Source organism: Gorilla gorilla, chromosome 23 (assembly GCF_029281585.2).
Source record: "Gorilla gorilla gorilla isolate KB3781 chromosome 23, NHGRI_mGorGor1-v2.1_pri, whole genome shotgun sequence".
NCBI lineage: Eukaryota > Metazoa > Chordata > Mammalia > Primates > Hominidae > Gorilla > Gorilla gorilla.
The window spans coordinates 44,220,661-44,233,138 of record NC_086018.1 but is presented as its reverse complement, the minus strand read 5'-3'; the positions used below and the strand labels follow the sequence as shown (position 1 = coordinate 44,233,138).

Genomic DNA, 12,478 nt, shown 5'->3' with positions numbered 1-12,478 from the left:
CATTCTCCTGCCTCAGCCTCCTGAGTAGATGGGAATACAGGCGCACACTGCCATGCCCGGCTAATTTTTTGTATTTTAGTAGAGATGGCGTTTTACCATGTTGCCCAGGCTGGTCTCGAACTCCTGAGCTCAGGCAATCCACCCTCCTCTGCCTCCCACAGTGCTGGGACTACAGGCATAAGCATGAGCAACCACGCGTGGCCCTCTTTTTTTTTGAGATGGAGTCTCGCTCTGTCACCCAGGCTGGAGTGCAGTGGTGTGATCTCGGCTCACTGCAACCTCCGCCTTCCAGGTTCAAGCAATTCTCCTGTCTCAGCCTCCTGAGTAGTTGGGATTACAGGTGCCCACGACCATGCCTGGCTAATTTTTGTATTTTTAGTAGAGACGGGGTTTCACCATATTGGTCAGGCTGGTCTCCAACTCCTGACCTGAGGTGATCCACCTGCGTCAGCCTCCCAAAGTGCTGGGATTACAGGCATGAGCCACCGCGCCTGGCCTATTATTTATTTCTTTAAGGCCAAAATGCAAACAGATTCCTGCCTGCTAGTTGCTGCATGTGACCCTCAGCTGAGGGTGATGGGGTTCCTAGAGCTTGGTGGTCTCCAAGGGGAGGTGCAGGAGGACTCCTGGAGTCCCATTTGCACCCAATGGTGGGGGCAGGTTGTTAGGAAGAAAGACAACTTAACTCTGCTTTGAATTTTTTTTAGAGAGTCTCGCTTTGTCGCCTAGGCTGGAGTGCAGTGGCACAATCATGGTTCGCTGCAGCCTTGAACTCCTGGCCTCGAGGCATCCTTCTGCCTCAACCTCCCAAGTCGCGGGGACTATAGGCATGTGCCACCATGGCTAGATAATGTTTTTATTTTTTGTAGAGATGTGGTCTTGCCATGTTGCCCAGGTTGGTCTTGAACTCCTGGGCTCAAGCCATCCTCCCATCTCAGCTTCCCAAGTACCTGGGACCACAGGCACATGCCACCATGCCCAGCTAGTTTAAAAAAAAAAAAATCACTTTTTGTAGAGACGAGGTCTCCTTGTGTTGCCTGGTCTCGAACTCTTGGATTGCCTCAAGTGATCCTCCCGCCTCAGCCTCCCAAAGTGCTAGGATTACAGTGTGAGCCACTGTGCCCAGCCTGCTTTCAATTCTTAAATCCAAGGGAGAAATATAAGCTGGCAAACAAAAGTTTTAGACATCCCAATTCTGGGCTGTACTAATCATATCCAGGATAGAGACTCGAAGCTAAAAGTTACCTTTTCTTTCACTCTCGTAATCCAGGGAAGTTCTAATTGGGACAAGCCTCTGGGGCTGCCTAGCGTGGGTGTCTGCTGGAAACTTCTAAAATGTCTCGGCCTATTTAATGGGAGAATTCACTGAAGAATTAAAGGACTCAGTAAAGAAGAGGTTTGGTTTGTTCATGAAAGTAAGTAGCTTGTGAAATGCTTTATTTTCCTGTGACTAAAATTCCACCTTGTAGTTCCCAATAAGGATTGCTTCAAGCTATTTAATACAAATTAAACCTGTTTCACCATGCTCATAGGAAAATGTCAAAGTATCTTCATTCACCAACTGAGGGCTGGCTCTTCTTTGAAGGTAGCTCTGAGATTTGTTTTGTAATGGAGACAAAGGCTTATTTAACTGTTGGGGAGGGGGAAGGAGGACTTAGGCCAGGCAGGCGGGGACGTGGGGGACGAGCCATGAGGGGCAATTTGGCTGCCTCTGAAAAGGTCCAGAGCTACCTTAAAACACAGGGTTTCCATAACAAGTGGTCCTTTCTTTTTTTTTGAGACAGAGTCTCACTCTGTTGCCCAGGCTGGAGTGCAGTGGTGCGATCTCAGCTCACTGCAACCTCCAGCTCCGAGGTTCAAGCAATTCTCCTGCCTCAGCCTCCCAAGTAGCTGGGATTACAGGCAACCGCTACCATGCCCAGCTAATTTTTTGTAGTTTTAACAGAGATGGGGTTTCACCATGTTGGCCAGGCTGGTCTCAAACTCCTGACCTCAAGTGATCCACCCACCTCGGCCTCCCAAAGTGCTGGGATTACAGATGTGAGCCACTGCACCCAGCCACAGCTGGCTTTGTCGCCCAGGCTGGAAGTGCAGTGGCACGATCTCGGCTCACTGCAACCTCCGCCTCCTGGGTTCATGCCATTCTCCTGCCTCAGCTTCCCGAGTAGCTGAGACTACAGGCGCCCGCCACCACGCCCGGCTAATTTTTTGTATTTTTAGTGAAGATGAGGTTTCACCGTGTTAGCCAGGATGGTCTCGATCTCCTGACCTCGTGATCCGCCTGCCTTGGCCTCCCAAAGTGCTGGGATGACAGGCGTGAGCCACCGCGCCCGGCTTACAAGTGGCCCTTTCTAAGCCCCAAGATGTCACTGTCTTTTCACTGAAGGCAGAAAAAGAATGTAGGCATGTTTGTCTAAGAGGGAGGGAGTAGTTTTAGGAGAAAGGACCAAGAGCACATTTTGAGTGGGAAGTAAGTGTTTTCCTTTTCTAGCCTTATGATATGGTTTGGCTCTGTGTCCCCACCCAAATCTCATGGTGAACTGTAATCCCCAGTGGTGGAGGTGAGGCCTGGGGGGAGGGACTGGATCATGGGGGTGATCCTTCATGAATGGTTTAGGACCATCCTCTTGGTGCTACTCTAGTGATAGAGTTCTCACAAGATCTGATGGGTGAAAAGTATGTGTCTCTTGTTTTTGCTCCTGCCATGCAAGATGCCTACTCCCACTTCACCTTCTGCTATGAGTCAAATGCCCTGAGGCCTCCCCAGAAGCAGAAGCTTCCTGTACAGCCTGTGGGCCACGAGCCAATTAAACCTCTTTTCTTTATAAATTACCAAGTCTCAGGGATTTCTTTATAGCAGACTAATACACCTCAAAGTAGGGATTTATTTTATTATTCTATTTTTTTTTTGAGATAGGGTCTCGATCTGTCACCCAGGCTGGAGTGCAGTGGCATGATCTCAGCTCGCTGTAACCTCTGCCTCCCGGGTTGAAGCAATTCTCATGCCTAAGCCACCCGAGTAGCTGGAATTACAGGTGTGTGCCACCCTGCTCAGCTAATTTTTGTATCTTTAGTAGAGTTGGGGTTTCTCCATGTTGGCCAGGCTGGTATCAAACTCCTGGACTCAAGCAATCTGCCCACCTTGGCCTCCCCAGAGTGCCAGGACTACAGGCATGACCCATCTTGCCTGGTCAGTTTTTTTTTTTTTTTTTAATCCAGTTAATGCTGGGCGCCATGACTCACACCTGTAATGCCAGTGCTTTGGGAGGCCGAGGTGGGAAGATCACTTGAGGCCAGGAGTTTGAGACCAGCCTGGGAAACATCTCATCTCTACCAAAAAACAAAAACAAAACAAAACAACAACAACATCAAAAATAGCCAGGTGTGGTGGTGCACGCCTGTAGTCCCAGCTCCTTGGGAGGCTGAGGCAGGAGGATTGCTTGAGCCTAGGAGTTCAAGGCTGCAGTGAGCTATGATTGCACCACTGCACTCCAGCCTGGGCAACAGAGCAAGAACCTATCTCTATTTAAGAAAAAATGCACCTAAGAAATCATCTTAGTACTTGGTAAGCTATTAAGGTTTTTTTAAAGTGTATTAATTACATAGCCAGTATAATAACTTAGTTGCTAAGAGCTTTGAGGTGGCTCCAAGCAAGAAGAAAGGAGTTGTTGTTAAGCTACAGCTCAGAGTCTCAGAATGAACTGTTTCCATCTTCGCTGTCCTTTGCTTAACTGTGGGATAAATATAATTTTCTCAACATTCAACACATGTGTCCTTAATCGTCCTCTACGACACTGGTTCCATGTTGCCAAGAGAACCCAGAACAGCCGCAAACACCTACTGGATTGTTACTGGCCTTTCCTGAGAGGATGACCCGGGCTTTGACCTTGTTCATGTTGAAGTTCTTCAAGTAGGCCTCGTAGATTCTCTTGGCCAGAGATTTGAGATCTGCAGTTTCAGAATCTTCTATGTCATGTTCGCAGGTAAGAATTTCTGCTTTCAGTTTTGCTTTCTCAGATCTTGGCATTCGTCCAAAACGAATCGCTAGGGTTTGGAGGGGGAAACACAGGCATGAGCAGTGAGGTCATGACTGCGCGGACAGGGCTGGACGAGGGGCTCCCCCAGGACTTTAAACCAGGAATGAAAATTCACAGGCAGTTCAGACCCATCCTTGATTACTATTCGGCTTTCCACTATGGAGAGATGAAAAACTCAAACTCCATACACTGTAGATGTTTAAACAGGTGCAGGCTGAAGGTGACACCATCGTTAACAGGTGCAGGCTGAAGGTGACACCATCGTTAACAGGTGCAGGCTGAAGGTGACACCATCGTTCGTCTCATTAGTAGGGTGCACACCACTATCGGGTGCATCATCAACCTTTGAGTGAAGGAGGTGAACGGGGCTTCGGGATGAGTTTATATAATAACTGCTTCTTTTTCCAGAAGGTAGACATGCAACTCTTATGAACGACTTACTTTAGTTACATTCACATCACAATTAGCATGTTCTGAAACTATTAAATGATTGGCTAGAAGGAAATTCATAATGTGGTGAGATGTTTGAGGTGGTACACCGTTCCTATGGACGAGGTGAACATTCTGTCATTTTGGTGCCTTCCACTTGGTTTTTCGATTCTGTATCAAAGTCTTACCACTGAAGTTTCTAACAGCGAGTCCAATGCACCACTGAATCTCAGCTATTTGAGACTTTTTCTTTTTTTTTGAGACGGAGTCGCACTTTGTCGCCCAGGCTGGAGTGCAGTGGTGCGATCTCAGCTCACTGCAACCTCTGCCTCCCGGGTTCAAGCTATTCTCCTGTCTCATCCTCCCAAGTAGCTGAGATTACAGGTGTGCACTACCATGCCCAGCTAATTTTTGTATTTTTAGTAGAGACGGGGTTTTGCCATGTTGGCCAGGCTGGTCTCAAACTCCTGACCTCAAGTGATCCACCCGCCTCGGCCTCCAAAGTGCTGGGATTACAGGTGTGAACCACCGCACCTGGGAGACTTTTATTTTCTTTCTTTCTTTTTTTTTTTCTTTTTTTTTTTTTTTGAGACAGCATCTCCCTCTGTCGCCCAGGCTGGAGTGCAGTGGCGCAATCTCAGCTCACTGCAACCTCCGCCTCCCAGGTTCAAGCAATTCTTCTGCCTCAGCCTCCCAAGTAGCTGGGACTACAGGCATGCACCACCATCCCCAGCTAATTTTTGTATTCTTAGTAGAGACGGGGTTTCACCATATTGGTCAGGCTGGTCTCAAACTCCTGACCTGAAGTGATCCACCCACCTCAGCCTCCCAAAGTGCTGGGATTACAGGCGTGAACCACCACGCCTGGGCGACTTATATTTTCTTTGGCCACTCTGATTACAAAATGACTTGGGTGTGAAATGTTGAAGCACATTCATCCATAGCTTGGTCTGTTCCCTTGGAGCAAGGAAGGGGAACTGAGGAACGAACTGGGAAAATGTGCAGGACCACCTTACCTACCGTTGTGTGACATCCCGACAGAAAGGCACTTGTGAAATCGACAATACTGGCATTTGTTTCTGTTCTTTTTCTGGATCTTGCAGCTGCGGTCGCACTTGTCATACACCAGCTTGAGTCGAATTGTTCGCCGAAAGAAGCCCTGTGAGGGTAATACACAGTGGATTTAAAGACCTGGGCCACTGAGAAACCAGCGCACTTGCTTTACTCACCTTTTTTGTTGCTCATTTATTGTTTCTTTTTAAATGAACAAAATTTAGAGAAAAGTTATTCCAGGCCAGGCATGGTTATCATGCCTGTAATCCCAGCACTTTAGGAGGCCGAGGCAGGTGGATCACCTGAGGTCAGGAGTTCGAGACCAGCCTAGCCAACATGGTAAAACCCTGTCTCTACTAAAAATACAAAAATTAGCCGGGCATGGTGATGTAAGTCTGTAGTCCCAGCTACTCAGGAGGCTGAGGTAGGAGAATCACTTGAACCCAGGAGGCGGAGGTTGCAGTGAGCTGAGATTGTGCCACTGCACTCCAGCCTGCGCGACAGAGTGAGACTCCATCTCAAAAAAAAAAAAAAAAAAAAAAGAAAAAAGAAAAAAGAAAGAAATAGTTCTTCTAAGAAGTCTGGAATGATTAGGACAAATACAGAACTTTAAATGTCGTTACATTTAATGTGAAAAACAATAAAATGAGGCAGCATTCGAAGTCATTTCAAAATGCCCTCATCTGACTTGGGAAAACACAATTATAGTTTTCCAAAGAGTTACTCAGCCTTGTTACAATGTATATGAATGTAACTATCCCCAGCATTGTGACATTTCCATATTTGTGACTAAAGACTTTCTAAGAATTTTTGTAAGAGTATATTAACTCCCTCAAAGACAAAAATTATAATAAAAGGAAGCCAGCTGTTTGTAAACAATTTTCTTGCTTTGTAAAAGCATCTTAAACTCTACCCAGCAAGAAACAATGTTACTAAATAGTCCATAAAAAACAAAACTAAATGAGTAATTAATCATGGCCCTAAGGAAAAGGCCACTTTATGAGGAGCTTTTTCAAAGGTATATGGTTAGAAAACTTGCGAAGGAGTTCATTTTTGCTTTGGGTTCTTTTTTCTCTTTGCTTTTAAGTCATTCTTCTATATTTTTGCCACAGTGGGTCTGCTTGGCCCGCGGGAGAGGGACAGCAGTGTGCAGGGGAATGTGAGAGGCAGGCTGACGTCTTCATAATGTCCTTACCTAGGCTTGCACAGTGGGGAGGCTGGGGAACACATGGGGTTAGAATGGGAAGGGTGGGGAGACAGGCTTCTAGACAGCAGAGTGCCACAGTGTCCTGGCTGTGAGGTTCTCCCTGTGGCCCAGGCCTCTGAGGCCAGGCCTGGCTCAGGGCAGAATGCTGGTGTTCCAAGATCGTACATTGTGCCAGAAAGGCGGTGGCATTCTCCAAGTTAGTGAACACCTGCAGCGTGCACCGTGAGAAGGGATTTCTGATTCAAACCAAACATTCAGATGATGATCTCCCACATATCACGTACATAAGGCGCCAGACTTGAGCACGTCTGTGCAACCCTAAAGGGATGCTGCTGCAGGAGCTCTCCTCATCACCACGCTGACAAACACGGAAGGGCCACCAGTCCAGCTGGCAGCATGCAGGACAACAGGGCCTGCCTTCATGCACTCCTGGCCCGGGTCACATCTGTTTAGGGCAGGCTGAGCCAGCAGGAGGATGAAGATGCACAGGGGGTTCCTGTCGCTTGAATCAGGTGGAGAAGCCCCTGATGTGCAGGAAGGAACTGCTGGGGGGCAGGAGCAGCCAGTCTCTGGTTCCAGTCCCTGCTGCTGGGGGCTGTGGGACCCTAAGCAAGATACTCTGTGTCTCTGATGGCCAATTTCCCCGGCAGGAGCATAAGAACACCTGCCCCACCTGGCCTTCAGGGAGGCTCCAGAGATCAACGGTAACAGCTCTCTGTCTTGTATTCGAATGAAGTGATGTTCTTAATGTGGCTTATTTTCTTTTCTCTCTTTTTTTTTTTGAGATGAAGTTTTACTCTTGTCGCCTAGGCTGGAGTGCAATGGCTCGATCTCAGCTCACTGCAACCTCCGCCTCCTGGGTTCAAGCAATTCTCCTGCTTCAGCCTCCCAAGTAGCTGGGATTACAGGCACCCACCACCACACCTGGCTAATTTTTGTATTTTTAGTAGAGACAGGGTTTCACAATGTTGGCCAGGCTGGTCTTGAACTCCTGACCTCAGGTGATCCAGCTGCCTCGGCCTCCCAAAGTGCTGAGATTACAGGCGTGAGCCACTGCACCTGGTCCAATGTGACTTATTTTCTTTTAAAGAACACACTTCTCTAAGTATTTACAAAGCGCAGAGGAACCATTTGTCCTAGACTCTCTAAAGCAGCAATCCCCAACCTTTTTGGCACCAGGGACCCGTTTCATGGAAGACAATTTTTCCACAGATGGGGGTGGGGAGGGATAGTTTCAGGATGAAAGTGTTCCACCTTGGAACATCAAGTATTAGATTCTCATAAGGGGCGTACAAGCTAGATTCCTCAAATACGCAGTTCACAGCAGGGCTTATGCTCTCAGGGGTTCTGTGCTGTAAAGAGAGGCTAATCTATCACTGAGGTCAGTTTCCTTTTCTTTTTTCTTTTTTTTTTTTAAGACGGAGTCTCACTCTTGTTGCCCAGGCTGGAGTGCAGTGGCGCAATCTTGGCTCACTGCAACCTCTGGCTCCTGGGTTCAAGCGATTCTCCTGTCTTTGCCTCTCGAGTAGCTGGGCTTACAGGCGCCCACCACCACGCCTGGCTAATTTTTTTTGTATTTTTAGTAGAGACAGGGTTTCATCATGTTGGCCAGGCTGGTCTCGAACTCCTGATCTCAGGTGATCCACCCATCTCGGTCTCCCAAAGTGCTGGAATTATAGGCGTGAGATACCGCGCCTGGCCTGAAGTCAGTTTCTTATCCGGGACTTTCTGCAATCTCTCAGTAATGACTGCCATTTGCTATAAAAGTAACTATAAGTAGTTGATGGTGGCGGCCACCGGGCCCTGTTCCAGCTCCCCTCTACCTTGCAGCCTTCACACGCGTGGACTCCGTAATGGTAGCCTGAGGCCTTGTCCCCGCAGATTCTACATTCGATGTTCAGTGCTCCACTGGGAGACTCGTCCACGCTGCCGGGGACCACAGGATAAGTCACCGAGGAGGGGCTCGAAGCTGGTGAAAGCGTGTCTGGGGAAAAAGAGGAGAGACGGATGAATAGTCCAGGCATCACTGTCCTGTGTCTGAACCGGGTCTATGAAGATGTGATTTCGCATATGAGGCTTCTAGTGCTGAGGCATAAACCTCAGAACACCCACGCGGGGCCGGGCCCTGCCTCTGGGTCACACCCTCTTGCACTCCTACAGCTGCCATTGTGCTGTGCTCCCAAAGCCAGCATGCTCGCTCTCACTGCTGCTGAGCTGACCCCGAGCTCAGGGACCCACACACCTCAGATCACACATCCCTGGACCCGCACATCTCCGCGCCGCATATCTCCGGGCCCGCGCGTCTCCCATCCACACATCCCGCCCCGCACATCTCCTCATTCCCACATCTTCGATCTGAGCATCTCCGATCCGCCCATCTCCGCCCCGCGCATCTCCGGACCTGCACATCTCCCATCCACACGTCTTCAGATTCGCACATCTTTGGACCCGCACATCTCTGGATCAACGCATCTCCGGACCCGCGCGTCTCCGGACCCGTGGATCCCCGGACCCGGGCATCTCCGATCAGCTCATCTTTGCTCTGCTCTGCACATCTCCAGACCCGCACATCACCAGACCCCCGCATCTCTGGACCCCCGCAGCTCCTGACCCCCCAACATCTCCTGATCCGCACATCTCCGCTCCGCACATTTCCGGACCCGCGCATCTCTGATTCGCCCATCTCCTGATCTGCGCATCTCCGGACCCACGCATCTCCTAGCCCTCCACATCTCCGATCCGCACATCTCGGGAGTGGCACTTCTCCTGATCCGCACATTTCCTCCGGACCCCCACATTTCCGATCTGCACCTCTGGGTACCCGCACATCTCCGGACCCACACATCGGACCCGCACATCTCGGGCCCGCACATCTCCGCTGCACACATCTCCAGACCTGCACACCTGTGGGCCCGCGCCTTGCCATACCGCCCATACCTCACCCTGCAGGACTCCCCATGCCCCCACGCTGACAGTGCCACGCAGAACTCGTTTTGTTTGCTTCCTTTCTTCCAGTTCTTCCACAATTGTTAACTCAGTAAATGGCACCAGAATACAGTATAAAAATCTGTGTGGGCAACACCAAATGCACAATCCGTGAAAGAGAAAATATAAGTTGGAATCTATGAAAGCTAATGAAACCTTCTGCTCTGCAAAAGACATTGCTAAGAAAATTAAAGACAAGCCACAGACTGGGAGAAAATATTTTCAATACACATGTGGTAATATACAAAGAGGTCTTAAAACAAACAACTCAATTGAAAAATGGGGGCTAGGCGTGGTGGCTCACGCCTGTAATCCCAGCACTTTGGGAGGCTGGAGCAAGCGGATCACGAGGTCAGGACATCAAGACCATCCTGGCTAACACAGTGAAACTCCGTCTCTACTAAAAACACAAAAAAATTAGCCGGGCGTGGTGGGGGCGCCTGTAGTCTCAGCTACTCGGGAGGCTGAGGCAGGAGAATGGCGTGAACCCAGGAGGCGGAGCTTGCAGTGAGCCAAGATCGCACCAATGCACTCCAGCCTGGGTGACAGAGCGAGACTTCATCTCAAAAAAAAAAAAAAAGAAAAAAGAAAAAAAAAAAGAAAAAATTAGCTTGCCATGGTGGTGCGTGCCTGTAGTCCCAGCTACTTGGGAGGCTGAGGCAGGGGAATCGCTTGGACCCGGGAGGCAAAGGTTGTAGTGAGCTGAGATCGTGCCACTGCACTCCAGCCTGGCGACAGAGCAAGACTCCGTCTCAAAAGGAAAAAAAAAAAAAGAAAATGGGCAAAAGATCTGAACATCTGAACAGTCACTTCAGCAAGGACGATATACAGATGGCAAGTAAGCATATGAAACGATGCTCAGCATGATATGTCATCGGGGCACTGAGAATGAGAACAACAATGTGGTGTCACCACACACCTACTAGGATGACTAAAATCCACAAAACTGACATCATCAAATCTGGTGAGGATGTGGAGCAACAGGAACCCCCATTCATTGCTGGTGGGAATGCAACATGAGACAGCCCCCTTGGAGGACATTCTGGCAGTTTCTGTTAAAGCAAAGCAGTTTTACTGTATGATGGAATCACACTCTTAGGTATTTGTCCAACTGATTTGAAAACTTCTGTCCACACAAAACCTACACATGTTTACAGCAGCTTTATTCTTTTTCTTTTTGGGACAGAGTCTCACTCTGTCACCCAGGCTGGAGTGTAGTGGCACGATCTCAGCTCACTGCAACCTCTGCCTCCAGGTTCAAGTGATTCTCCTGCCTCAGCCTTCCAAGTAGCTGGGATTACAGGTGCCCATTACCACGCCCGGCTAATTTTCGTATTTTTAATAGAGACAGCGTTTCACCATGTTGGCCAGGCTGGCCTCAAACTCCTGACCTCAAGTGATCTGCCCGCCTTGGCCTCCCAAAATGCTGGGATTACAGGTGTGAGCCACTGTGCATGGCCAGCTTTATTAATTGCCAAAAATTGGAAGCAACCAAGATGCCCTTAGATAGGTGAATAGATATACAAACTGTGGTACAAACAGACAGTGGGAACTCATTCAGTGTAAAAAGAAATGAGATATCAAGCCATGGAAAGACATGGATGACTCTTAAATGCATATTGCTATGAAAGAAGCCAGTCTGAAAAGGCTACATACTATATGATTTCAAATTCATGGCGTTCTGGAAAAGGCAAAATTATAGCAATGGTAAAAAGAACCATTTCTGGGCTGGCTGGGGGTGGGAGAGGCAGGGTTGAATAGGTGAAGCACGGGGTTTTTTGATGTGGTGAAACTATTCATATGAAAATGTAACAGTGGTCTGGGCACGGTAGCTCATGCCTGTCATCCCAGCACTTTGGGAGGCCGAGGCTGGCAGATAACTTGAGCTCAGGAGTTTGAGACCAACCTGGGCAACACCCTATCTTTACAAAAAATTCAAAAATTTGCTGGGCTCGGCAGTGTGCACCTGTAATCCCAGCTACTTGGGAGGCTGAGGTGGGAGGATCACCTGAGCCCTGGGAGGCTGAGGCTACAGTGAGCTGAGATTATGCTGCCACTGTACTCCAGCCTGGGTGTCACAGTGAGACCTCCATCAAAGGAGAGGAGAGGAGAGGAGAGGAGAGGAGAGGAGAGGGAAAGAGAAAGAAGGGAAAGAGAAAGAAGGGAAGGGAGGGGAAGGGAAGGGGAGGGGAGGGGAAGGGAAGGGGAGGGGAGGGGAGGGGAGGAGAGGGGAGGGGAGGGAAGGGAAGGAGAGGGAAGGGAAGGGGAGGGGAGGGGAGGGGAAGGGAAGGGGAGGGGAGGGGAAGGGAAGGGGAGGGGAGGGGAGGGGAAGGGAAGGGGAGGGGAGGGGAAGGGAAGGGGAGGGGAGGGGAGGGAAGGGAAGGGGAGGGGAGGGGAGGGAAGGGAAGGGGAGGGGAGGGGAGAGACCGGGTGTGGTGGCTCACGCCTGTAATCCCAACACTTTGGGAGGCTGAGGTAGGTGGATCACGAGGTCAGGAGTTCGAGACCAGCCTGGCCCACACAGTGAAACGTCGTCTTTTGTATTTTGTAAAAATACAAAAAATTAGCCAGGGGTGGTGGTGCGTGCCTGTAGTCCCAGCTACTCGGGAAGCTGAGGCAGCAGAATGGCTTGAACCCAGGAGATGGAGGTTGTAGTGAGCCGAGATTGTGCCACTGCACTCCAGCCTGGGTGACAGAGCGAGACAAGAAGGCGAGAAAGCAAGAAAGAGAGAGAAGGAAAATGTAGTGGTGGATACATGACACTACG

General features: G+C 49.4%; 1 protein-coding gene across 11 annotated transcripts in view; it reads right to left on the bottom strand.

The window, feature by feature from the left end:
- Positions 1-12,478, bottom strand: part of PPARA (peroxisome proliferator activated receptor alpha) — a 93,520-nt gene that overhangs the window by 19,843 nt on the left and 61,199 nt on the right. For all 11 annotated transcript variants that reach the window (XM_031005426.3, XM_063704612.1, XM_055374351.2 and 8 more), the window contains 3 exons: positions 8,550-8,710; positions 5,487-5,625; positions 3,842-4,044 (listed from right to left, as the gene is read on the bottom strand). In XM_031005426.3, the coding sequence (XP_030861286.1) occupies positions 3,842-4,044; positions 5,487-5,625; positions 8,550-8,710 (503 nt within the window). The remainder of the gene's footprint in view (positions 1-3,841; positions 4,045-5,486; positions 5,626-8,549; positions 8,711-12,478) is intronic.